Source organism: Capra hircus, chromosome 1, assembly GCF_001704415.2.
Source record: "Capra hircus breed San Clemente chromosome 1, ASM170441v1, whole genome shotgun sequence".
Lineage (NCBI taxonomy): Eukaryota > Metazoa > Chordata > Mammalia > Artiodactyla > Bovidae > Capra > Capra hircus.
The window spans coordinates 66772321-66799349 of record NC_030808.1 but is presented as its reverse complement, the minus strand read 5'-3'; the positions used below and the strand labels follow the sequence as shown (position 1 = coordinate 66799349).

General features: G+C 40.3%; 2 protein-coding genes across 4 annotated transcripts in view; one reads left to right on the top strand and one right to left on the bottom strand.

The window, feature by feature from the left end:
* The window catches only part of DIRC2 (disrupted in renal carcinoma 2), a 98241-nt gene extending 72416 nt beyond the window's left edge, over positions 1 to 25825 (bottom strand). Inside the window, exons 1-2 of the mRNA XM_018045690.1 lie at positions 24910 to 25825; positions 12803 to 12896 (exon numbers count right to left, since the gene is read on the bottom strand). Coding sequence (XP_017901179.1) covers positions 12803 to 12896; positions 24910 to 25249 — 434 coding nt within the window. The 5' untranslated portion in view covers positions 25250 to 25825. The remainder of the gene's footprint in view (positions 1 to 12802; positions 12897 to 24909) is intronic.
* Positions 26188 to 27029, top strand: part of HSPBAP1 (HSPB1 associated protein 1) — a 55361-nt gene continuing 54519 nt past the window's right edge. For 2 of the 3 annotated variants that reach the window (XM_013963313.2, XM_005675032.3), the window contains exon 1: positions 26188 to 26858. In XM_013963313.2, the coding sequence (XP_013818767.2) occupies positions 26795 to 26858 (64 nt within the window). In that variant the 5' untranslated portion in view covers positions 26188 to 26794. The remainder of the gene's footprint in view (positions 26859 to 27029) is intronic. The other variant, XM_005675031.3, reaches the window with a different exon arrangement.

Sequence of the window (27029 nt, the reverse complement as noted above, 5' to 3'; positions counted from 1 at the left end):
GAATCAGGTGGTAAAGGCTAGGAAGTGGGAGCAGTCCCCCAGCGTCAGCACTGCTGAGCCTGGGGACCCCTGCCATGGTGGGCTGTTTGCCTTGGTCCTGTGCACATCAATCACTGCTCCTGTTGTGGAGAGGCTGGGGCTCAGGGGCATGTGGTGTAGCATTTATGCACAGCTGCATTTCTTTTCATATGATTCAATATACTATAGCTTTTCAAACAAATACCAACAGCTAAAGTTCAAACTGAAGACCTCTAAGTTCATGTTTTCTCACGAGCTTGACATTTTAGCTTGTATGTAATGATATTTTGCATCCCAATCTTTTGCTTTCTGACATTCTGGAACAAATACCTAGGATTCTTAAATTATTTTCTACTTAGAATAATATGATGCTTCAGAATTAGAATTTTTACAGTTGGAAGAGACTTCAAACCTCAGCAAGATAACCTATTCTCTTCAATTTATTAAAAAAAAAACAAACCTGAGTTCCAAAAAAGCTAATAATATATTTTAAATTGCACTTATTTTATAACTTATTTATAACATTCTTTCTCCAGAAAATATTAGTGGGGGGAGTTCCAAAGTCATACTAGCTAATGGTTAGGACAAGACCGGAAATCAAAATTAAACCTGATTTCATCAGTCCACGAATCTTTCCACTCTTCCACAAGGCCTCATTCTGAAGGTTCTCTGTAACTAACAGTGATGATAAAAATCATTGATTATTGAAATAACCCAAGGTTCTCAGATCTAAAGGCATGCAGTAGCTAGCATATTTTTATTATGTGCAGAGAATCATGACTAGCACTGGGGATAACATTAAAGAGTCAACATTTTAGAAACTGCAGCTATTTCCTAACTTTAAGTCCAGTACTCTTAAATTCAATGCATTTTAATGATTTAGAATCCATAAAAATACTCATCTCTAACACTTAACATGCCAGTGGTTCACAAGCTTTCTCTCAACTTCCAATTCTCAATCATCCTTCATGAGAATAAACTCTTGTGTTAAGGAATTTCCTGGATATTGACAATGGTCCAAAGTGCTAGTAATAGCTTTCCTTTATTAGTGTAAGGAGATAATAAAAAGGATCAGAGATGTTATGAATTAATTACAGGAAAAAAGTTAGGAAGGGAGAAACAGAGTGAAACGGTGAAAAAGAATGGGCTTTCTAAAGATTTTTACCATAGCCTCAGTTTCTTTTATGAAAATCTATTTCCCTTTTGTACCCTTTAGTAATTTTGGCCAATTATGATTCAATTAAAAATACCTACTGCATATCTACTATGGTCAAGGCATCTTCAGATAGACATTAAAGGTAATATAAAAATAAGTACTATAGTCTTGGTCCTAAAGAAGCTTATAATAATAACTTCTCACGAACAGTTATAGAAAGTTCATAAAAACACACAATAAAAAAGAATATTGGTTAGATATCAAAAGACAGCTTCTAGCCTTAGCTAAATTTATTAACTCTATAATCTTTGGTGAACCACTTACTCTCTTTCTATTTCAATTTCCCAAAAGGTACTTTATTTCACAGGATTATTGTTGAGGCCAAATGCGATAATCTCTCAGCAAGGCACAGGGGAAAAACGGACTTAGCCCTGGTCTGAGAGAGACCTACTACTTCCCCCTACTTGGTCTCCTAACATTTTCCTTGTCTCATAACTTTTATTTTATTCTCTTACTTTAAAAGTATATATACTTGTAGTAGAAAATAAGGGTATAGAGAAGAACAAAAATCCATAAGTTCAATAATTCAGTAACTCAAATAATCATTACTAATCTTTTGATTTTTCAGTCTTCCTTTTCCCTTTTTTAAATGCATCTCTCAATTAAGATGTAGGCACAGTTCAGTTCAGTTCAGTTCAGTTCAGTCGCTCAGTCATGTCCGACTCTTTGCGACCCCATGAATCGCAGCACGCCAGGCCTCCCTGTCCATCACCAACTCCCAGAGTTCACTCAGACTCTCGGCCATCGAGTCAGTGATGCCATCCAGCCATCTCATCCTCTGTCGTCCCCTTTTCCTCCTGCCCCCAATCCCTCCCAGCATCAGAGTCCTTTCCAATGAGTCAACTCTTCACATGAGTTGGCCAAAGTACTGGAGTTTCAGCTTTAGCATCATTCCTTCAAAAGAAATTCCAGGGCTGATCTCCTTCAGAATGGACTGGTTGGATCTCCTTGCAGTCCAAGGGACTCTCAAGAGTCTTCTCCAGCACCACAGTTTAAAAGCATCAATTCTTCGGCGCTCAGCCTTCTTCACAGTCCAACTCTCACATCCATACATGACCACTGGAAAAACCATAGCCTTGACTAGACGGACCTTTGTTGGCAAAGTAATGTCTCTGCTTTTGAATATGCTATCTAGGTTGGTCATAACTTTCCTTCCAAGGAGTAAGCGTCTTTTAATTTCATGGCTGCAATCACCATCTGCAGTGATTTTGGAGCCTAAAAAAAGAAAGTCTGACACTGTTTCCACTGTTTCCCCATCTATTTGCCATGAAGTGATGGGACCAGATGCCATGATCTTCATTTTCTGAATGCTGAGCTTTAAGCCAACTCTTTCACTCTCCTCTTTCACTTTCGTCAAGAGGCTCTTTAGTTCCTCTTCACTTTCTGCCTAAGGGTGGTGTCATCTGCATATCTGAGGTTATTGATATTTCTCCTGGCAATCTTGATTCCAGCTTGTACTTCTTCCAGCCCAGGGTTTCTCATGATATACTCTGCATATAAGTTAAATAAGCAGGGTGACAGTATACAGCCTTGACGTACTCCCTTTCCTATTTGGAACCAGTCTGTTGTTCCATGTCCAGTTCTAACTATTGCTTCCTGACCTGCATATAGGTTTCTCAAGAGGCAGGTCAGGTGGTCTGGTATTCCCATCTCTTTCAGAATTTTCCCCAGTTTATTGTGATACACACAGTCAAAGGCTTTGGCATAGTCAATCACAGATATTATACTGAATAAACAGTTTTATGCATTGAATCATTTTAATTTTATACTCTACATAAGCATTTTTCATTTCATTCTTTACAATCATAATTGTTAATGGCTCCATTGATAGTGTATCATACAGATGTACGAAAACTCACTTGACATTTTCCTAATGTTTGCTACTTATTTGCTAATATTAATAATGCAGGTGTGATAATCTCTGTATGAGAATATTTGCCATTTCATAATTGTTTCCTTTGGGTCAACAGGTTGGAGGGTATGAAGATTTTCTTGTTGTTGCTTAGTCGCTAAGTTGTGTCCAGCTCTTCTGCAACCCCATGGACTGTAGCTCACCAGGCTCCTCTGTCCATGGAATTCTCCAGGCAAGAATTCTGGAGTGGGTGGCCATTCCCTTCTCCAGGGGATCTTCCCGACCCAGGGATTGAAACTGTCTCCTACATTGGCAGAGGGATTCTTTACCACTGAGCCAACAGGGAAGCCCCTTATGAAATATACTCCAAAGTTATATTTCAGAAGAGTCTGAAGTAATTTACATTCCGTCAACAGTGGTCGGCAGTGTCTGTCCCACCAGCACTGAGTACCCATATTTTTAAAATATGCACATAAAAATAAAAATTTTTTTTCAATTTTAATAGAAAAATAAACAATACACACACACACACACAGATTTGGTGTGTTAGTATTCTATTGATGTTTTAACAAATTACCACAAACTTAGTGGCTTTAAGACAAGACTCATTTATTCTCTTACAGTTCTGTAAATCAGAAGTCCAACAGGGGTCTCACTGATCTAAAGTCAAAGTGTGGCATGGCTGTGTTCCCTTCTGGAGGCTCTGAAGAATAATATGCTTCCTTGCCTCTATCAGCGTCTAGCAGCTGCCTGTTTTCCTTGGTTCCTGGCCCCTTTCCTCTATCTTCAAAGCCAGCAACAGGGATTTGAGTTCTTTTCACATTGCATCTCTCTGACTTCCTTTCTATCTCTTATTTAAGGGCGTTTATGATTACACTGGGCATATCTGGATAACCCAGGATACTCTTTCTATTTTAGGGTCAGATGATTAGCAAACTTAATCCCATCTATAACTGGAGCTCTCCTTTGCCATGTAACAGAATACATTCACAGGTTCTGGGTATTAGAAGGTGGACATCTTTGGGGGATAGGGGCATTATTCTGCCTACCACACTTGGTAAGACCAAAAGGCAACTCCTTGTTTTAATCTGTATTTCTTTTTTGACTACTGGTCTTTTTTTCCATTGGTATACTACAATTTTTCTTATTTTGAATGAGTGCTTAATATATTTATATATATTTATTTACCTGTTCTTGCCCTTATTTTGACAAATATTTTTCCTTTTGGTCAATTCTGTTTTAAGCTTAACAATCTGTACATTTAATTTTTTTATGGTGGATAAACATAAACTTTATTTGAACAAACATAAAAGAGAGCTCCTAGCACATTTCAGCAATACAAAGTTGGGCAATCCAACAAAACAGTAATAAAGTTGGCCCTGTCTATTCATAAGTTTTGCATGCCAGATATGGAAGGCAGGCTGTTCTATACCATTTTATATAAGACTTGAGCGTTTACACTTAATCATTTGTAAGTGGCCACATCTATCAATTTTCCTCTTTATAATTTTCCTCTGTTTTTCATACTTTGGAAAAAAATTTTCTATGTAGAGATCAGATAAATATTCCTATATGTTGTTTTTCAATTAAATATTTACCCATTTAGTTCATCTGAATTTATTTTGGTGCATGGTATGAAATGAGGATCTAATATGATCTTTTTCTCCTAAATAGACAGCCAGATTGCCTGTGGTTGAGACAATAAACTATTTTTAATTTCCTTTAGGTACAGAACACCCCAAGTTTGTGCCAGGGTAAGTTACAGTCTGCATTTCCAAGCTCCCCTTGCAGTGAGGTGGGGCCTTATTACCAAGTTTGCACCAATGTGATGAGAGTAGGAGGATTTCAAGGTCACTCCGAAGAGAACAAACTGCTCTCCCCGGTCCCTCTCCCTCTTCATATAGGATGAAATGTGCCTACAGTGCTGATGCATTGCTCTGGACTGTCCTGCTAAGGTCAACTCCCTAGGGGAGCAACAAGATAAAGGAACTTAGGTCCCTTGTAGGACAGAGCTGCCTATGCCTAGGCCTCCCTGCCAACTCTGGACTATCATATTAGAAAGAAATACTATCTTGTTTGAGTTACTATATTTTGAGACACCTCATTATAACAGCTTAACTGTTCGTTGATTGAGAAATTAGCTGCAGAATAGGATTTTGCATTTGGAAAGGCATAACATATTTGGCACTGGCTTAGTGGTTAGGCTGCAGGCCGAAAAGGCAGGTGATTTGTGAGATACAGCAAAACCACTGCTTCTGATTACTAGAACTGGGTGGAAAAAAATCAGAAGACTACTCTGTTTCCCACCTTTTGCTGATTTTAGGATGGCACTACAAGAGAGGTGGAGGCAAACAAGTGTTGGCTGGTTTGCCAGCATAGACAGAAGGGACAAGAGCTCTGCTAACAGAGTTTCTCTTTGCCCATGGCCTGCTATCCAAATTTAGTGAGAATCTAGGAATTTAAAGCCTCAGGTTGCTTCTGTATCTTTAAATGGCAGGAAATAATGTCTTTGAGAGCCTGTCTAGCAGCAAAGATCAAATTAAAGGTGTTATTTTCCAACCCAGGCCTAACTTTTTTCAGATGGCATCCACTTAGCCACTATGAAATTAAGAGGAAAGGGATAAGCTGAGCACAAAAGGAGTATAGGAAAGGAGATTCAGCAGGAGTAAGAACCATAGTCAGGAAGCAACAGTTAGAACTGCACATAGAACAACATACTGGTTCCAAATAGGAAAAGGAGTACGTCAAGGCTGTATATTGTGACCCTGCTTATTTAACTTCTATGCAGAGTACATCATGAGAAACCCTGGGCTGGAAGAAGCACAAGCTGGAATCAAGATTGCCAGGAGAAATATCAATAACCTCAGATATGCAGATGACACCACCCTTATTGCAGAAAGTGAAGAGGAACTAAAAAGCCTCTTAGGGAGAGTGAAAAAGTTGGCTTAAAGCTCAACATTCAGAAAATGAAGATCATGGCATCTGGTCCCATCACTTCATGGGAAATAGATGGGGAAACAGTGAAAACAGTGTCAGACTTTATTTTGGGGGCTCCAAAATCACTGCAGATGATGACTGCAGCCATGAAATTAAAAGACGCTTACTCCTTGGAAGAAAAGTTATGACCAACCTAGATAGCATATTCAAAAGCAGAGACATTACTTTACCAACTAAGGTCCGTCTAGTCAAGGCTATGGTTTTTCCAGTGGTCATGTATGGATGTGAGAGTTGGACTGTGAAGAAAGCTGAGCACCGAAGAATTGATGCTTTTGAACTGTGGTGTTGGAGAAGACTCTTGAGAGCCCCTTGGACTGCAAGGAGATCCAACCAGTCCATTCTGAAGGAGATCAGCCCTGGGTGTTCTTTGGAGGGAATGATGCTGAAGCTGAAACTCCAGTACTTTGGCCACCTCATGCAAAGAGTTGACTTATTGGAAAAGACTCTGATGCTGGAAGGGATTGGGGGCAGGACGAGAAGGGGACGACCGAGGATGAGATGGCTGGATGGCATCACTGACTTGATGGATGTGAGTCTGAGTGAACTCCGGGAGTTGGTGATGGACAGGGAGGCCTGGCATACTGCAAATCATGGGGTCACAAAGAGTCAGACACGACTGAGCGACTGAACTGAACTGAACTGAATTTACAACCAACTTTGTTCGTGGGACATGGGACAAATCCTCCCACTTCTACAAAAAGAAACCAAATATGACATTCCATGGGGAAAATGAGGCTTCCATAATCTTCAACAAGATGTACTTGCTTCCAGGTAAGATTTCCTACCCAGAAGAGCATTGCTTAATTGAGTGCTTTGTACCACTATCTCTGTTTACACTGTGATATGTTCAGTTCAGTCACTTAGTCATTTCTGACTCTTTGTGACCCTATGGACTGCAGCACACCAGGCTTCCCTGTCCCTGGGATTCTCCAGGCAAGAACACTGGAGTGGGTTGCCATTTCCTTCTCCAATGCATGAAAGTGCAAAGTGAAAGTGAAGTCACTCAGTCGTGTCTGACTCTTAGCGACCCCATGGACTGCAGCCTACCAGGCTCCTCCATCCATGGGATTTTCTAGGCAAGTGTACTGGAGTGGGTTGCCATTTCCTTCTTCAACTAGCGTGTGAGATGAGTGTAATTGTGCGGTAGTTTGAGCATTCTTTGGCCTTGCCTTTCTTAGGGATTGGAATGAAAACTGACCTTTTCCAGTCCTGTGATAGCTATATCTTTTTTTTTGTTTCTTTAGCATCCTTGCATTTTAACTGGGGGCATGGCTGCTGAGCTACATGTCCAGTTCCTCTTGCAGATAGGTGTGGCCATATGACTAAGTCTGTACCAGTGGGATGTGATTAGAATTGATACATACAGTTTCCTGCTCAATACCTAAAGATGTAGTCACTTGCCTTGGATGTCCTGTTTCGCCTTCCTGTGGACTGGAATGAAAGCATGATATGAATCAGCTTTGACCACCTGGACAGGAATATTACCACAGGGGATGTTAGAACAATAGAAAAGGAACTTGAGTCCCTGGAACAGAGCTGCCTACCTGGTCTGGTACAGCCCATTATCTTTCAGACTGTTTCTTGGGAGAAAAATAAATTTTTTTATTGAACTTGTATATTTTTTATCTTTTTACACAGCTTATCCTATCCTTTACAAATAAATAGACTGTCAAGAGCAGTTGACTCCCAAGGTTTGATTTAAATAATGAAATCTAGAAACCAACATTTGTTAAGTATGTCTATTATGTCCATTTTCTTTCATAAGTGCTTATACTTTTAATATTATTTTATGTTAGATATATTTACAACATATTTTTGCTAGTTTGTATTTTAATTTTATGACTTATCTTAGAAGTATGAGGGTTCAGGGTTTATGTAGTCAGATCTACACATCTTTCCCTTGTGATTTCTTTCATCGTTTTCACACTCAGAAAAGCAGTCTCATCTTTTTTTCTCTTATTCTCATTATCGAAGATCTGTGATCATTTTAGATTCTCTTAATTAGTGTTTTCACTCCAAAACGTGAGATTAGGACATGGTAAAGATTTAAGCAGAGTTAAGAGTACAAAATAAAAAGTAAATCTTTTCACCCCAGACTTCTAGGTTCCTAGGCTTCCTCCTCAGAAACAACCAACAGTAATGGTTTCTTTCAGCAACAGTTCTTGCCAAATACATCCCTCCCACTATTTTTTCTAAGTAGGAATATATTAAACATAACATTATAACTTTGTCTTTTCTCAAACTCAACAATATATCTTGGAGATATTTCCAAATCAGCACTTAACAGAACTTTTACTCCCTTTTCACAGCTACATACTATTTCACTGTATACTTCATCATCACTAACCTTCTGCTGAAGACATTTGGGTTGTAATCAGCCTTTTGCTATTACAAGCAAAACCACACAAACATGACTGTCCTTCCAAAATGATATAGCTTTATATGTGGGCTAATTTTCTAGAAGGACAACTATTGGGTTAAAGGACATGTACATTTTTAATTTAATAAATACTGTAAAAATGCCCTCTAAATAGAATTCTCCAAGTTACTTATAACACCTATTTTTTCCCCTATACCTCAGGCAACACAGTACATTATCATACTTTTTCATCTTTGCCAATAATCAGACAAAATTGCTTTTGCAATTTTCTTTAACTATGATGAAGTTGTTGAGTATCTTTTCTTAAGATTTGTATCTCAATTTCTGTAATTACTTACTCACATATAACACTCATTTTCCTACTGACTTGCTATTTTTCTTATTGATTTGACAGAGTTCTTTTCAATTAAGGAAATTATCCATTTGTCTTATTGTTGCAAACATTTCACAGTTTTTAACTTTTCTTTTGACTTTGTTTTATACTATATATATGTATTTTTATAGTATATTTAATCATGCAGATACTCTTAACTTTTACGTAGTCAAAAGTATTATACTTTTCTATGGCTTCTGAGATTTGTGTCTTAGTTGGAAGGCCTTTGCCATTCTAAGATTATTAAAAATTAGTCTCATCTTCTAATATTTCTATGGTTCATATTTTCTACTTAAATGGTTAATCCAACTGGAATTTACTTAAGTGGTAGGACAGATATAGGGCTCCTTCTCACTCTTTTTTCAGATAGCTAAGCAGTTATCATAAAACCATTTACTAAAAAACTCATTTTTTCTGCTATGATCATTTTAAATTTAAGATTGTCAGCTACAAAGCATTTCACAATGGAGTATATTTCTAGAAAATCTACGTTTACTAGAACCATACTATTTAAGTATTTATCATATGTTAGTAATCTATTATTAATATTAATAAAAATTATACTGATTTGAAAGATAATATGTCATGGAAATCACTGGATACACCTATGATTAAAAGCAGATATAACCTACTATAAGTTCACCTTCTAGAAGTCTGTAAATTGTTTACTGGGCATGCCATATTGCATTTCACACTATAAAGTAATGCCATCTTGTATTTTTTTAATATATGATTTGCTTCCCAGTCATAGAAGAAATGCTTTATAGTTCATTATTCTAAGTTCCTTATTTATTTGTGGTGTTAATAAAGAGAAAAGTGGCATATCTATATGTAGATAAAAGAAATACTGATACTATGAAGAGGTAAAACACCATTAGGAAGGTGGTATTAACAGTTGTGATTGAAGAAAGGGCTTATCAGAAAGCTGCTTCTCACATGTCTTAAGACTCATAAAAGCTAAGATACAGGAAGTAAAAGGTACTGGGTCACTATTCAGAAGGCTGGGTCAGAAGCTCAAAAAGCTTCAAGTGAAACAGGGGCACAGAAACAGATTGCTAAATACTTGTTTCAGTGCTGGCCAAATGCACAGAAGGTCCTTATTCCTTCCGGTTCAGTGTCAAGTGGGAGTCTTAAGCTTAAAAGTGGTAATCTAATAAGGCTTCTAGTCAGAAATAAGCATTCTAACTGTAGCATTTTAATTGTAACAGCTGCATGTGTGTTGTTAATAATATTGCTCTAAAGAAATATTGCATGGACATAAATGAAGTCTCATTTCAAGGGGATAATATTCCCATATTCCTTATATGATAGGTGAACACACAAAGGATGAAAAATTCAATTTATACTTTCTTTTTAAGAAAGGTTCAATCTCTCAGAATTCTTTCTTTCTTCTCTTACTTTCTATCTTTGTTTACATTTCTTTATGAGCTCTATTTATTTTTCATACCATTTTCTCCACCACAGAGTCAACTCTCTATTATTCCTATAATTTTATATTTGGAAAGGATATGAAGGGATATAAAACTAGAGAGAAGCAAAGAATACATGGCCCAATACAGAAGAAAAGCTACCAGAAATACTAGGAAGCATTTTAAAGACTGCATTATTGAATTTATACTGTAGTTTGTACTTAAAAACTGTAGATGCTTTTAAAAAAAAAACCCAAAACCTGTATAGCTGAAAAATTAAGAACATTTCAAACACAATGAAACTCATCTTTTAAAATCTCACTCAAAAAGATAGGATATGAAGACCAGCATTCCACAGAAACCCAAATGATATCTGCCTTTAAAAATAGGAAACACTTATACTCTCAATTTTCTGGAAAGATAACATATTTTGAAAATCTGAAAATGAACAGCATTTATTTTGAAAATGAAAAATTCTGATCCAAATAAAAGTCAACATCTTGTACCTAAAATCCACTCCTTCTCCTCCTGGGTCCCGTGTATCTGTTAATGGAATCAACAATGTCAGAGTCTCCAGAGTGCAACCTCAGTCATATCACCTCTGATGTCTTTCTCACACGTTCCCTATCACATCTATGCTATCCTTTCCATTCCCACAAGTTCTCAGGCTAAGACAGTCATTCTGGACTCTTCACTTCCTGTTATTCCCTTTATTCAATCCATTAGCAAGTCCTTCAAGATATAATCAGATTCGACCACTCCTCACCACCACCACTGCCACCACTGCGGCTCAAGTCAGCATCATCTCTCTTGTGGTTCGTTGCACTGATTCCCTACCTGGTCTTCCCACTCCTGCATCCTCAATAAAGCAGCCTGTGACCACGGTTCTTCTTGGCTCAGAGCTGCCGATGATTTTCTAGCTCAAAAAAAGCTGAAGTCCTTACGAGGTCTTGAAGGACCTGGTCTCACACTCCTGTCGCCACCCATGACTGGTCTCATTTCCCAGCCCTCTTCCCATAAAGTCTCTGGTTCGGCTCCAGCCCTGCCAGGCTCCCTGCCACGTTGCTCTTCTCTTCCCATCCTTTATACTTGCCGTTCTCTCTGCCTGGAATGCTTGCCCCTTACATAACACATCATCCATCCATTCACTCCTTCAGGCTTCACCCTCAAAAGCTATCTTCCCAGTAACCATTTTTTCCTGAAATTTGACCATCCTTTCACTTCTGTCCTATTTCAAATCCTTCTTTCCTATTTTTTCCCCACAGCACATACTATATATTTAACTTATTTATCTAGTTTATTGCCAGTCTCCCCAACTGGAATGTAAACTGCACAAGGCAGAGATTTTCCTACTGTGTTTTCTGCTGCATTCCCCATGTGCAGAAAAGAGCTTGGCACACAGGAGGAGTTCAGTGAACTTTGTTGAATAAATGAACTAATAAATGAATAAACAAACAAAACAAAAGGATGACTCCAGCTTGGGCTCTCACACTGCATCCTTCCTGGTCTCCTGCTAGCACTCTTAACCCTCTGTAATCAATCCTACAGTCTTCAAATCAATAGCTTACCTAATATAGGTCTGATCCTATTGCTGCTCAGATTAAGAACCTAAGTGGCTCCCAACTGCCCAGTGAGGGATAATGGTTCTAAGGGATGGTGTCAATATCATGCATAATCAGGATACCCTTTTCTAAACTCCATCTCTACATACTGCTTTCTTATGCTTTATTCTGTATACCAGTGTCTCTCAAACTTCAGTCATTTACGGCTCCTTGTTAATGCGAAAAATTTTCTCAGTGGCTCTTAAGGTCAAATCCAAGGATCCCAGTTTGATAAACACTAGGAAACTGACATCCTGGTCAATAAAAATGTTTTTTTTTTTAATTACAGATTATTATTGGTTAAAAAATCTTTTGATATTATAACCGAAAGGAAAACAAATTTCTAAAATCTTCATATACTCTATATCCCTTGAGAATAAATCCATATACCCCAGGTGCAGAAATGCTGCTATACAGAAAAGAAGCTACCTACCCATCCCAGAAGAAACCTGTGCTTACCTGCCTCTCTGCCTTCGTTTTGGTTGTTCTTCTACCCCAGAATATCCTTCCCCTAACTATAGTTATCAAAATTCTATTTACCCTTCAGTGCCTACTTTAATTATCTTCTTCTTTGTGAAATGTTCTTTTTGAGATCCTCAGCCAAAACTTCTCTCAATCTCTTGTGGCAATGCTATAAATCTTCTATGGCATCGCCTATTAATACATTATTCTTCCTTTTGTTACACTATTATTTTCCCATGGTTATTATAGCTCCTGGATAGCATGAAGATTATTCTCTATTTATTTACACAACAATTAGTCCAGGATCTTCCATATGACAACTAATAAATGTATACTCAATTATTTACCATGTCAGGGGAAAAAATGCTACCATAAATATGACCCTCTGATTTTAAAAATGGAACTGTTTATTAAAAGCTTATAACCAAACATATATAATACACTCATAACAGAAAAATGTGGGGAAAAAATTTTAAGTTATTTATATGATTTACCTTCTTTTAAGCATTAAGTCTGATACAGGTATGCACCTTAGACCAGTTCCCAAAACCATAAGGAAGGATGTCAGAAGCACAGTTATCCGAAGACCTAAAAGAAAACAAAAATATCTGGATTATTTTCTATTTTCTCTTCAAGTAAGTCAATGTTAAGAACAAAGATTTTTTTACTCAATCATACTGGTATTATATTCTAATACAGCTTTTCTCTATAACTCCCAACATGGGAAGAGAGAACTCTACACGCTGAAAATGAAATGATTTTAACTTTAAGAGAAAACCTGAATGATCACATCAAGGATTGAGTAAAAAGTTCTATGAGCTCCAGATTTTTGAAATGAATGGCTAATAATGCTTTGTTCAGATATAACACTAAAATTTATAGAAAATAATTTAAAAAGATATTTTGGTTTTACATCTCAAATAGAAAATTTCCAATTTTCAAAGGCAAGCTGTTAATTTAAAAAATTCTAAACTGCCCCCATAGTTTTTTTTTTTTAACATGATAAATTATTGCTTTAAATTTTCTCAAAAAATGACAAGTGGCCAATTACTTATTTTATCTCATAATCAGGCCAAATTTGTTATAGGGTCTTAAGAGATAGTCCATTAGAACCCTTTGATTATTAATACAATAGTGTTAATATAATAGTATTTAATGTTGTTTTATCAGATGGCTTTCAACTTATAGAATGATGTTGTTTAAAAAAAAAGAGAAAGCATGGTTTAGGGTTTTAGAAGATAATGTGGATCAGATAGCTCTTCCGTTTGTATCCCAAATATGATCAACTATTTTGAAAATGTGTGCCAATGGTCAGTTATGTGGATAACAGGGCAAAAGAAAATATAAAGTGTAAAAACAAAGTAACCAAAACCAGATACAATAGTCTGGCTGTGGCTGAATAATATAACAAGATTCTATCTTCCTATTGTTGGAATGCTGCATGTTTCTTAGCGCTAAATTAATGCTGCCTTACTGTTTTGTAGCAGCCACATCCCAGAGGTGGCTCATATGGAATATGTGGCAAAAGTAGCAACATTTCTTCCAATTTTTCCCAGACCCAACACCCTTGAAACCATTTCACAGTGAATAGACTTAAACTGTTTAATGCAAATTTTCTCTCTCTTTTTTTTCCCCCAGAGTTTTCTTTTCTTGGCAGAAGGGAGATGGTTAAATGTTTGGTTTCCAAAGGGCTTCTCTGCTTGAAGGAAATTGAAAGTCAACAAAACTATAATTATGCAGATTAAATACAGCAAGGAAAATAAACTTGAGATTCAGCTCAGGCACACACACGCTACATTGAGGATAATTTGTGACATGAACTGAGTTAGCTTTATATGATCTGAATATGATTAATATAATTTGGCAGAAGGAATAACATAGAAAATTGTGCTGCTCAGGAACAAGTAACGCATACATACTGCTCATTTACTGCTTCTACTAACAACGCAGATTTTAAAACCACATTACAGCCACAGGAAATAAATAATTAATAAAAAGTACATTCACAGTCATAAATACCCTAAACTTGCAAACTGTTGCTCTTATAAGGTCATACTGGGTGCCTTATGAGATAGTGGATAAAATTTTATCAATTCGGGTCTATAAGGCTCACATTCTACATTATGTTTATTTCTTCCTAGTATTTGGTTTGTAATTAAGGTAAATAGCCACCGAGTGGGCAGTGGGGCATTGTGTATAGCCCTAAGGTCCAAATAACTAGGTTTCCTATTACTACTGCTCAAAGCTAGCACAAAACAGCTGATATAAACTTTCAAGAATAAAGAAGTTGTGAAAAGCTGATTACTATAAAGCAATCTTACAGGCACAACTTGTGGCTTTCTTATTTCTAATTGTTGCCAAATATTACCCAATCCACCTCAACTGATGCTCAGTTTTGAATAGAATGCTTTCTTGCTTTCTTGATCTCATTTGAATTTTGACAAGGCAGGACTCTGTAGTTTTATGTACTCAAAAAGACAGCAACTGACTTTGGCAAGAAGTATAAATTCCCCAGGAAAAACATGCTTATGAAACATCTAGGACCTTCACATAAATAAATCCCAAGTGATTATAGTACTAGGATGTGAGTGCAAAAACCATCTGATGAAAGGTACAGGAATAATTTTGGAAAACTAAATATGATAATAAGAATAAATTCTACTCAAATATGGCATCCAGACTTTGCAGGAAGCCCCTTTCCAATGGATGATGGTGCCTTTGCTGGGAACCTACTGGGTACAGGAAGACAGTCTCCACATCGGTGCCTAAATATCATGATACAAAATTGAATGCAAAAAAAAAAAAAAAACCCAACCCCACTCCACCACACACACACACACACACACACACACACACACACACACACACACACACACACACACACACACACACACACAGTGAAGATAAGCCCTGATTGCTCCTGGTATAGACCACTTGTCCTTATACCCCACAGCCAGAGCCTCGCCACCGGGATCTGCCTCTGAGACTATGAGGACTACTTACATTGTGCCTGTTTTCCTGTTTACACTAGGCAAAGAAGACCCAAGATTCACAGGTTATCCTTATCCCAATATGGCTTCACACATTCTAAAATCTGACCTCAACTCTGCCAGGGCTTGAACCACCAAAATCTTTCCACTGTGCCTTCTGGAGCTCTCAGAATCTGCACATCAGTGGAATCCCTACATTATCAAGCTCTTTCATAAACACTGTCTTCACCTTTTTACTCCTCTGAAACCTCTTCCCTGAGGACACTGCTTCCAGATCATAGTTACTCTCTCCTCTCTAAATAAAGCTCCCAGTCTCTTCTCCCCTGATGCTTTGGTTTTCTCTGGTTGAAGCAGTATGATGACGATGTGCCTTGCTGTAGTTTTATTCAGGCTGCAATTTGTTCTGTGTGGTTTTGTTTATGCTGTTTCTTCTACTAGGATTATTATATTTCTGGATTTAAGGATATCAACAAATTTGGAAACTTTTCTGGCATTATTTCTTCAATCGCTCCCTCCTACCCCACTTCATCTTACTCCATGCCCTCTTCCCTTCAGTTCAGTTCAGTTCAGTTCAGTCGCTCAGTCATGTTCAACCCTTTGCAACACCATGGACTGCAGCACCCCAGGCCTCCCTGTCCATCACCAACTCCTGGAATTCACTCAAACTCATGTCCATCGAGTTGGTGATGCCATCCAGCCATCTCATCCTCAGTCGTCCCCTTCTCCTCCTGCCCCCAATCCCTCCCAGCATCAGAATCTTTTCCAATGAGTCAACTCTTCGCATGAGGTGGCCAAAGTACTGGAGTTTCAGCTTTAGCATCATTCCTTCCAAAGAACACCCAGGGCTGACCTCCTTTAGAATGGACTGGTTGGATCTCCTTGCAGTCCAAGGGACTCTCAAGAGCCTTCTCCAACACCACAGTTCAAAAGCATCAATTCTTCAGCACTCAGCTTTCTTCACAGTCCAACTCTCACATCCATACATGACCACTGGAAAAACCATAGCCTTGACTAGACGGACCTTTGTTGGCAAAGTAATGTCTCTGCCTTTGAATATGCTGTCTAGGTTGGTCATAACTTTTCTTCCAAGGAGTAAGGTCTTTTAATTTCACGGCTGCAGTCACCATCTGCAGTGATTTTGGAGCCCCCAAAATAAAGTCTGACACTGTTTCCACTGTTTCCCCATCTATTTCCCATGAAGTGATGGGAACACATGCCATGATCTTAGTTTTCTGAATGTTAAGCTTCAGGCCAACTTTTTCACTCTCTTCTTTCACTTTCATCAAGAGGCTCTTTAGTTCCTCTTCACTTTCTGCAATAAGGGTGATGTCATCTGCATATCTGAGGTTATTGACATTTCTCCCGGCAATCTTGATTCCAGCTTGTGCTTCTTCCAGCCCAGCATTTCTCATGATGTACTTTGCATATAAGTTAAATACGCAAGGTGACAATATACAGCCTTGACGTACTCCTTTTCCTATTTGGAACCAGTCTGTTGTTCCATGTCCAGTTCTAACTGTTGCTTCCTTATCTGCATATAGGTTTCTCAAGAGGCAGGTCAGGTGGTCTGGTATTCCCATCTCTTTCAGAATTTTCCACAGTTTATTGTAATCCACACAGTCAAAGGCTTTGGCATAGTCAATAAAGCAGAAATAGATGTTTTTCTGGAACTCTTGCTTTTTTGAAGATCCAGTGGATGTTGGCAATCTCTTTTCATCTGGGACTCTAATTATACATGTATTAGCCACTTAAAACTGTACTGCTCACTGATACTTGTGGGGTTTTTAAAATCATTTTTTTCATCTGTGTTCTACTCTACATAGTATTTATCACTCCATCTTTTAAGTTTGCTAATCTTTTCTTCTACAATGTTTAATCTGCTGTTAAAGCCTATCTAGCGTGTTTTTTTCTGATTTCAGACACAGATTACATCCTCATCTCCAGAAGTTTAATGTTGGTCTTTTTCATGTTTTCTGTATCTTTCCTTAACATGCTTTCTTCTATCTTCTTGAACACATTAGTATATCTATTTATAGTAGCTGCTTTGATGTCCCTGCCTATTAATTTTATCATCCGTGCCATTTCTTGGTCTGTTCTACTCATTGCTTTTTCTCCTTTTGAAATGTTATATTTTCCTGTATCTTTGCATGCTTAGTAACTTCTGATTTGGATGTCAGGCATTCTGAATTTTAACCTGTTGGGTGATAGATTTTTTTCAACTCCTTTAAGCATTTTTGAACAATGTTCTGGGATATAGTTGCTTTTGATCTTTTCAAGGAGTACTTTTAAGTTTTATTAGGTGAAACCAGAGCAGCCTTTAGTCTAGCGCTTGTTAGTCATTACTGCTGAGGCAGCACCCTTCTGATCATTCAATCCAACCTCTTATGTATTATGAGGTTTTCCCATTTTGGCTGTTGGGAATGGGAACTATTCCCAGACTTGCATGAACTGGGAGAAGTGTCTGCCTGCTCCTTTCTGGTAGTCCTTTTCTCAGACTTGAGTAGTTTCCTCACGTGTAAACTGCTAGTCAGTGTTCAGCTGAAGACCCAAGAACTCCCTACAAATCAAGAACTCTCTCTCAGCCCCGACAGCACCTACGGGAGTTCTGTGGCAGAATGGTCCCTTAGAATGGATCCATCTTCCCGCTCAAGCTAAAAAAGTGGTAGCTTCATATCCAGGCTTGATAGCAACGTTGATATTAAAAGGAAAAAAACCCCAGAGTATTGAATTGTTTGGGAAAGAGCCAGCAGAGATTGTAATTCCATATAATAAGAAACAACTTGATGCTCTTCTAATGTTAGATGAAGATTGGCAGATTGCTATAGGAAATTATTGTGGTCAACTTTTACATCATTTACCCTCACACGCTTTGTTAATTCAAAAACTAAGAGAAGGGGAGTTTAAGTATAGCTCTCCCCATCAATTTTACAACATGCTCTCTTTGTAATACAAAATGTAAAGCCATTGGTAAAGTGGAAGGATCTCCTCTCTGGACAATGGAAAGGTCCCGACCCATAGCGGTCGAGGGTGTGCTTGTATTTTTCCACAGGACGCAGAGTCGCCAATTTGAACTCTTTTCCTCTCTGGTATTCTTCCCTAAGAATTCTGGCTATGGTGGCCTCTTACACATCTCAACTGTCTCCTCAACTTAGGAAAACTGTGGGCTCTGTTTGAACTCCATACCTTTGGGTGAAGCAATTGTAAGGATCACTCTACCTATTGTCTACCTACTGCAAGTATGCTCTACCTATTGTCCACAATGTCTGAAAACCACTGTTTCATATACCTTGATTTTGTTTCCTGTTTTGAGTAGTTTAAGATGGAAGAATAAATCCAGTTCCTGGTACTCCATCATGGCCAGAAGAGCCATTGACCCAATTCTGACTGTCATGCTCACCACTCCCAGCTGTGACTGCCTAGAGACCAACCACATACCTGCCTCTACCTCATTCACCCTCCAGGCTTAAACCTGTTTTGGTTCATTATTACTTCTGAGGACATTATATCTTTCACAAATCTGGTGATTCCAATGCAAGAGATGACCTTTTCAATACCCAGGCCTCTCAGTCCCCTGACTTCTTATTCCACGATCATGTCCTCTACCCTACCTTGGTTGTCCACTCTCTTGGTTAAACTCCGACCTTATCTTTACCGTAACTGCATCCATGACACAATCCCAATTTCAAGCATCCCATTCTTCAACCATGACCTTCTCTCCTTCCCACTCATTCCTTCCAGTACTCTAAATTCTTCATCCACTGGGGATAACAATTTTGGAGCCTACTACTCTTTCTCATCCATGTCATGTGCTTCTTTTTCTCCTTTACCTGGTTTAGATTCCGTGGTCCACTGTTATATCACTCTCTACATAATCCTCTACTCTTTGCCTGCACTTTGTTAGTTGTACACATTTGGCAAACTGCACCTCTGGCGATCTCTCTCTTTGCCAACTCTGCCCATGCCTGTGCTTGCCCAACAGAACAGGCAGGAGGGAGACACACAACCATGCTAACTGGTCATACTTGAAATCAATGCCCAGCCACCTAAAGCAGTCCCTCTGAGCTGTCCAACAATCCTACTACAATTTCCTAGTCTGCATATTCTCTCCTTTCCTAGGAAATAGTATTACAATTTATCACATCTCTTCAATTTTCCAAGAATTGTTCTCCTAGCCTTACTGTCAGGTGGCAATATTGTTTCTTATTTTCTGAGAACTATAAACAAAGATAGCTCCCACAAGCTCCTAGCACCCACCACCTGCACCTGTAATCTATATACTCTTATCATTTCTTCCATTACTATTGAAGAATTAGCTGTCAATACTTCTTTCTAAGGCCAACCTATCTACTTGTGCTCTTGAGGACTGCATCCCATTTTGCTTACCCAAGAATATGGCTACAGCAGTTCCTCCCCCTCCCTCTAGCATTGTCAATTTCTCCTTTTTTTCTGGATCCATTAGGACACTGCATTCCAGAGAAATACCTTAATATCTCTTATCTTTAAAGTACCTTCTCAGTAGTCATATTTCCCCCTGGCTACTCATTCATTTCTCTGCTGCCCTTTACAGTGTGTTTAACATAGATGTCTATACTCTTGAACTTACCCCCACCACTCTAATGAGACTATTCTTTTAAAAGACACCAAAAATCTCCATGTTGGTAAATCTAAGGCTCTACTCTGAGTCCTTACTAGCTGGTTCTTCCTTATCTCTCCAAGCTCTAAATGTTGGAATGCCCCTGGGCTGTCTTCTTCTGAAGCAACATCCCTCTCCACTGGTGACCTCACTCAGCTCCAAGACCCTAAATACCATTGCTGCTGCTGCTAAGTTGCTTCAGTCATGTCAGACTCTGTGCGACCCCATAGAAGGCAGCCAACTAGGCTCCCCCGTCCCTGGGATTCTCCAGGCAAGAACACTGGAGTGGGTTGCCATTTCCTTCTCCAATGCATGAAAGTGAAGTCGCTCAGTCGTGGCAGACTCTTAGCGATCCTATGGACTGCAGCCTACCAAGTTCCTCCGTCCATGGGATTTTCCAGGCAAGAGTACTGGACTGGGGTGCCATTGCCTTCCCCGACTAAATACCATTACAGGTTGACAAAACACAGATTTATTGCTCAGGCAATAAACTGATAGTTTCAGCTCAGTTCAGTTCAGTCACTCAGTCATGTCCGACTCTTTGTGAACCCATGGACTGCAGCACGCCAGGCCTCCCTGTTCACCACCAACTCCCAGAGCTTACTCAAACTCATGTCCATGGAGTCAGTGATGCCATCCAACCATCTCATCCTCCATCGTCCCCTTCTCCTCCTGCCCTCAATCTTTCCCAGCATGAGGATCTTTTCCAATGAGTCAGCTCTTCACATCAGGTGGCCAAAGTATTGGAGTTTCAGCTTCAACATCAGTCTTCCAATGAATATTCAGGACTGATTTCCTTTAGGATAGACTGGTTGGATCTCCTTGCAGTCAAAGGGACTCTCAAGAGTCTTCTCCAACACGACAGTTCAAAAGCATCAGTTCTTCAACTTAGTCTATCCTATATCAAATAGGCATTTCAAATTCTTGATCTGAAGGCCAGATTGATGATCTACGCCCAAAATGCTCTCCCCACAATCTTCTACATCTCAGTAAACTGCAGCTTGATTCTCCCAACTACTAATGCTAAAAAAAGTTGAGAAAGATCTTAGACTCCTCCAATTTCCTCATACTTCATCTCTGCCTACACTGGTAAGTCTACTTTCAACATGTATTTAGAATCCAACCACTTCTCAAATCCTCCACTACGTTCACCCCAGTTGGAAGTCATCATCAGCCCCATCTGAGTTGCTCCATTACCCTTCCAACTGGTCCCCCTGCGTGGCTCTTGTTCTCAAGATATTAACAGAGTCATCATTTTACCCTCCTGCTCACACCTTCCAGCAGAGTGAACCCTCCTCACATCTTCACCACCAGCATCCTTACAGTGGCCTTAAGGCTCAACTCGGCCACACAAGCCTCATTTGAAATTAATGCCCAGTCATTTAAAGTAGGCCCTCTGAGCTGCCCAACGATCCTTCTACAATTTATTTCTGTACTATGTATCTTCTTCAGATATGCCAAACAAGCTTATGACCTTTGTCTTTGTCCCAAACAGTCTTGTCCAGAATTGCCAAGGTGTGTTTCCTTTTTCCCTCAGGTCTCTGCTCACACACACATGATCAGTAAGGCCTTCCCTGACAGTCTAGAGAAGGTATCACCCAATCACATCCCCTTTCTCCCCTGCCCGACTTCCATTTTTCTCTAAAACATTTATCACCATCTGACACACTAAGCATTTAATTTTACTGTCCTTTGGTGCCTGGACCTCCTTATTAGAATGTAGGCTCCATGAGGGCTATGTCCCTAGAGCTCAGCATACATTTGGGTGCTATCTCCTTGAAATTTACTTCATTGGCTTCCAGGGTACACACCCCCTATTGGCTCTTTTATTATCTCACTAGGTAGTCCCTTTTTATCTCCTTGCTGGAAAATGAAAAGTGAGAGTACAAAAGCAATTTCAGGAAGATAACTGGTCTTCTACTAAGTTGGGTGGGACCTATGACCACAAGACCAGACAACTACCTACCCTCTAGGGAGAAAGATACCCAGGGATGCCAGGAACTTACTTCTATGTATGCAAAAGCAACCCCATGAATCGCAGCACGCCAGGCCTCCCTGTCCATCACCCACTGCCGGAGTTCACTCAGACTCATGTCCATCGAGTTGGTGATGACATCCAGCCATCTCATCCTCTGTCATTCCCTTCTCCTCCTGCCCCCAATCCCTCCCAGCATCAGAGTCTTTTCCAGTCAGTCAACTCTTCGCATGAGGTGGCCAAAGTACTGGAGTTTCAGCTTCAGCATCATTCCTTCCAAAGAAATCCCAGGGCTGATCTTCAGAATGGACTGGTTGGATCTCCTTGCAGTCCAAGGGACTCTCAAGAGTCTTCTCCAACACCACAGTTCAAAAGCATCAATTCTCCGGCACTCAGCCTTCTTCACAGTCCAACTCTCACATCCATACATGACTACTGGAAAAACCATCGCTTTGTAGACGGACCTTAGTCGGCAAAGTAATACCTCTGCTTTTGAATATGCTATCTAGGTTGGTCATAACTTTTCTTCCAAGGAGTAAGCGTCTTTTAATTTCATGGCTGCAGTCACCATCTGCAGTGATTTTGGAGCCCAAAAAAATAAAGTCTGACACTGTTTCCACTGTTTCCCCATCTATTTCCCATGAAGTGATGGGACTGGATGCCATTATCTTTGTTTTCTGAATGTTGAGCTTTAAGCCAATTTTTTCACTCTCCATTTTCACTTTCATCAAGAGGTTTTTTAGTTTCTCTTCACTTTCTGCCATAAAGGTTCCTCTTCACTTTCCCAAAGAGTTGGACACGACTGAGCGACTGAACTGAACTGATGCAAATAGGACATGTGTAGTAGGACAGCCAACAAATGAAAGCAGAACTGGCTTTTTTCTACTGAAAAGCAAGGGAATTTTAAATTTCTTTTTTGTTGCTCTAGCCAACAGAAAACATAAAATAGAATTCACCATATAGTCATAGAAACACTGAAAGAACTCCTAAAGTAACTTATTTTATAAAGAGAATGTATGTGTGTGTGCTCAGTCATGTCTGATTCTTTGAGACCCCAAGGCCTGTAGCCTGCTAGGCTTTTCTGCCCATGGAATTTTCCAGGCAAGAATACTAGAGTGGGTTCCCATTTCCTATTCCAAGGGATTTCCTGAGCCAGGAATCGAACCTGTGTCTCCTGCATTGCAGGTGGATTCCCTGCAATGAGGAATCTCTATAAAGAAAACAGGTTAAAAAAAAAAAAAAAAGGACTTCCCTGGTGGTCCAGTGGGTAAGACACCATGCTCCAAATGCAAGGGACCAGGGTTCAACCCCTGATCAGAGAACTAGAGTCTACATGCCACAACTAAGAGCCTAAATGCCACAATTAACAATTCTGTGCGTGGTGTGGCCAAATAAAAAAAATAATAAATATTAAAAAAAAAAAAGAAAACAGGTAGTCCCTAATTTATCTGGCCAAAAATAGTAGATGTAATTATATATATATATATGTGTAATTATCATATATATATAGTGAATATAATTATAATAAAAAGGATAAAAATTAGCATTTTTCTACCTTAAAAATATAGTTAGCTAAATTTATGGAATAATATTGAAAAATGCTCCTGATAAAAAGTTAAAAGAAACAATAAAATAGCATTTCCCCTTAAGTTATACAACCTGGTAAAGAATGACAGAGGAATTGTCACAGATTGAAGATTAACAACAAATAACAACTAAATGTAATTTGGGACCCTCAACTGAATCTTAGAACAGGGCAAAAAAAAGAGAGAGACATTTGTGGAAAAACTAGTAAAATCCAAATAAAGTCTAATGTAGTTTAAAACAAATAAATCCAAACAAAAGAAAACCCCATTCAGTACAAGAAACTTTCTCGGCAACTAGCACATATCTCTGCCTGGAAGTTCCACACTTTCCAGGGCTGGATACTTTCATTGTTAGAAGGTTCTTTCCTGTATTCTTTTGAGTTACAGCTTCTTGTAACTTCACTCAGTTTAGTTCTTCCTTCTAGAACTAGGCACATTAAGTCTAATTCCTCATTTAACACATATTTATATCCTGCCTCAAGTTTCTTTTTGAAGCTTGACACACCCAATTCCTTTCATTTGACACATTATGATTTTTATACCCTTTACATTCTTGTCACCCAACTTTTAAAGGACTCCACTTTGTCAACGGCCTTTCAAAAATTAATGCCCAGAACTGAACATTAGAAGCATGTCAAACTATTTCTCTGCTTTTAGATACTACACTTCTGTGCCTAAAATTGTCCTCTACTTTTTAGCAGGTACATCACATTGGCCATGAATCATTTATCCATACTTGTGTGGTATAGTTCAAAACCTTAACATTCCATTTTTCTCCTCACAGAATCACACTGGCAAGTGGTAAAGTGAGATGTCTGTCCAGAGTATTCTCTATGAAAAGAGAGTCTTCATTCATCTGTAAGCTTTATCTGAAAGTTAAAAATCTCAGCTGACCCTTGCAGGTGGTCATATACACACACTTTAAAGCTGCTGTGCACCCTTTTCCAGAAACCAAAGCGTCAGGTCCTGAGTTCCCCAACAGCTCTTCCTGGGCTGGAGTCATCTATTACGGAAAGCCAACTCATTACTTCCTTGTATCTGGGCATCATCATTCTATTTTCTGACCTGTCACCCTCAACACCCCCAAACACCTTTGAAGTCAAAGCATCAGTCATTTTTGTCAGATGTAGAAAACACACAAAGCATGTGCATGGATGCTCTTATATCCACACAGGCAGAAACCTGAACACCCAAAGGTCGCCTAATCCCTGCTGTTGCATAATGGGCCTTGATTTAAAAACAAAACAGTATCTGCAAAGAAATCTTCCCTTATTTGACGCTTTGGGGACGGAGGGTTCCTAGTCAGGCATGGGATGCCAGCAACACTCGATCACCTCATACAATCTCTAAGACGAAGCCGAGGGAGGCGGCTCCCCCAGGAGTAACATCGCTGGCGGGGCTCCCGGGACCCCCTCACCTCTCTTGTCCAGAAGCCACATGAACGCGAAGCAGGGCAGGAAGCCTATGGGCCCCCACAGCACGAGGAGCGCGATGTCCCAGCTGGAGAAGCCGTAGGCCTGGCGCGCCGAGTTCTGGATGGGGCCCCATGTGTTCCAGACCAGGCCCTGCGCGAACCCCAGCAGCGAAAAGAGCAGGAGCACCAACCAGCGGCGCCCGTACACGCGCCCGGGACTTGGGGCTGCCGCTGGCAGTGCCGCCGCCGCCTCCCGGCTTCTCCAAGCAGCCCCCGGCGCAGGCCCGAGCCCCGGCCCTAGCAGCGGCTGCCGTTCCTCCTCGCTGCTCCAGCCCGAGCCCATCTCGACGCGCGGCCCGCGGGGCCACCGCCCCGCACGGTCCGGGTTGCCGCCGACCAGCCCCGCGCGGATACTGCCGGGCTAAGCCGAGGCCGAGGTTGCTTTGGTCGCCCTGGGCCTGCCGGCCGTGTTGCTGCGCCTGCGCCGCGCTAGCCGGCCGCGGGCCGGGAGGAGGGGCAGGAGAGACCCGAGAGGAGGGGGCTAGGGTGCGGGACCCGAGGTGCTCTGTCTTCCGGGGCTGGAGCGGCAACCTGGGTGAGAGAGGGAGTGGAGCCGGGGTACCAGAGCGCGGACCGGGAGGAGCTGGAACGACCGGGAGGAGCGCCGCTGAGCCTGAGGAAAAGGGAACTCCCGGACAGGCTGTAATAGAGGAGGTTGGGCGAGGAACCTGGATTGTTGGAGGAAGTGTCCAAGTTTACGTCATGTGCCCAGTAAACAACTCGAAGATCTCCGATCACTTAAGCTAATGCTTGTTTCTATATTGGGTTAATTCTCAATTCTGAAGGATTTATAACTTCGGAATTTAGAGCGGGAGATAGAATAAGACTGACGCGTAGTAGGAAGGATTGCCGCATGAAAATCGTTTGTTTTTATGTACAGTAAGTATTGTCTTAATCAGACATTTTTCAGTGCTTTATATACCCAACGAGGAAATTATAAACAAGTCAATTTAGTTCATATATAGAAGATACAGATCTCTTTCTACTCTTTTGCCTGTCATTATTAGGACAATAAAGATATATTTATTAAACCTGAAAGATTTTTGCCCCCAAATGACCTAGATCTATCTCCAGTTATTATGATTTTGACTAGATGAGTAAACGAGAAGACGGGAAGTTGTCGATCTCTTGATCAAGCAGCCAATAGTTGCATTTATTTTGATATACAAATCCAAAGGTCTGACAGCTGTCGGTTAGTGTCCTGAAAATCTAAGTCAAGCGATATGGCTTGTTCAGGGTTGGAAATGAGTCACAAGGAACGCAATTAAAGCACGTTAGCCTGAGGCTCACATTACCGGCAGCCACGAAAACCAGGTGGAGTCTGTTGCTCCCAGAAGGGCAAGAGAAATGGGGAGAGACGAGGAAGAGAAGCGTGAACTCTCCCAGTATCTAAGGCTGTTAAGAGTGGCTGCACAATAAAGCAAACGCAGAGCCACCTTCCACTGCCTTGAGCGCCACACACACACAAAAAAATCCCCTAAAACTCCAATACCGTTGGGAGGAGGAAAGCGCCAAGGCAAAAACGAAGGACCTGACTAGGAAACGAGGAGAAGCAGAAGCGAAGCCAAGAAACAAAGACAAAAAGAAGACAACAGTTTGGAGAATGTAAGAAGGGCCACAACCGAGACCACGTGCATACATTTCAAGCACCCCTGAATCAAAACAAACCTGCGTAGCCCCGCCCATCCCCGTCACGTGACCTCCACGCTCGTGCAGCTTCCGGAAGAGCCCGGTAGCAACCGCTTCACCGCTGGAGTTTTGGCCTCTCTCAAACCGCTTCCCGCTGGGTTTTTCTTTTGGTTTGGGCTGAGCCCGCGTAGTGCTTGCCATGGCAGCAAGCCCCGGGGCGATCACTAATGCGGACTCTGCATTTGGAGGTGGAGAGAAGGAAGGTAGGTACTAGGGGGGTCAGACCAAGAAGTTGTAACCCTCTTGTCTTCTTGACACCTCTCATATAACCGTTTGTCTCTACGGCCTAGCAGTAAATTATGAGTAAAACTGTTTGTTTTCTAATAAACGTGATGTTGTTCAAATTGTGGCACCCAGCTTTTAGATCGACTGGT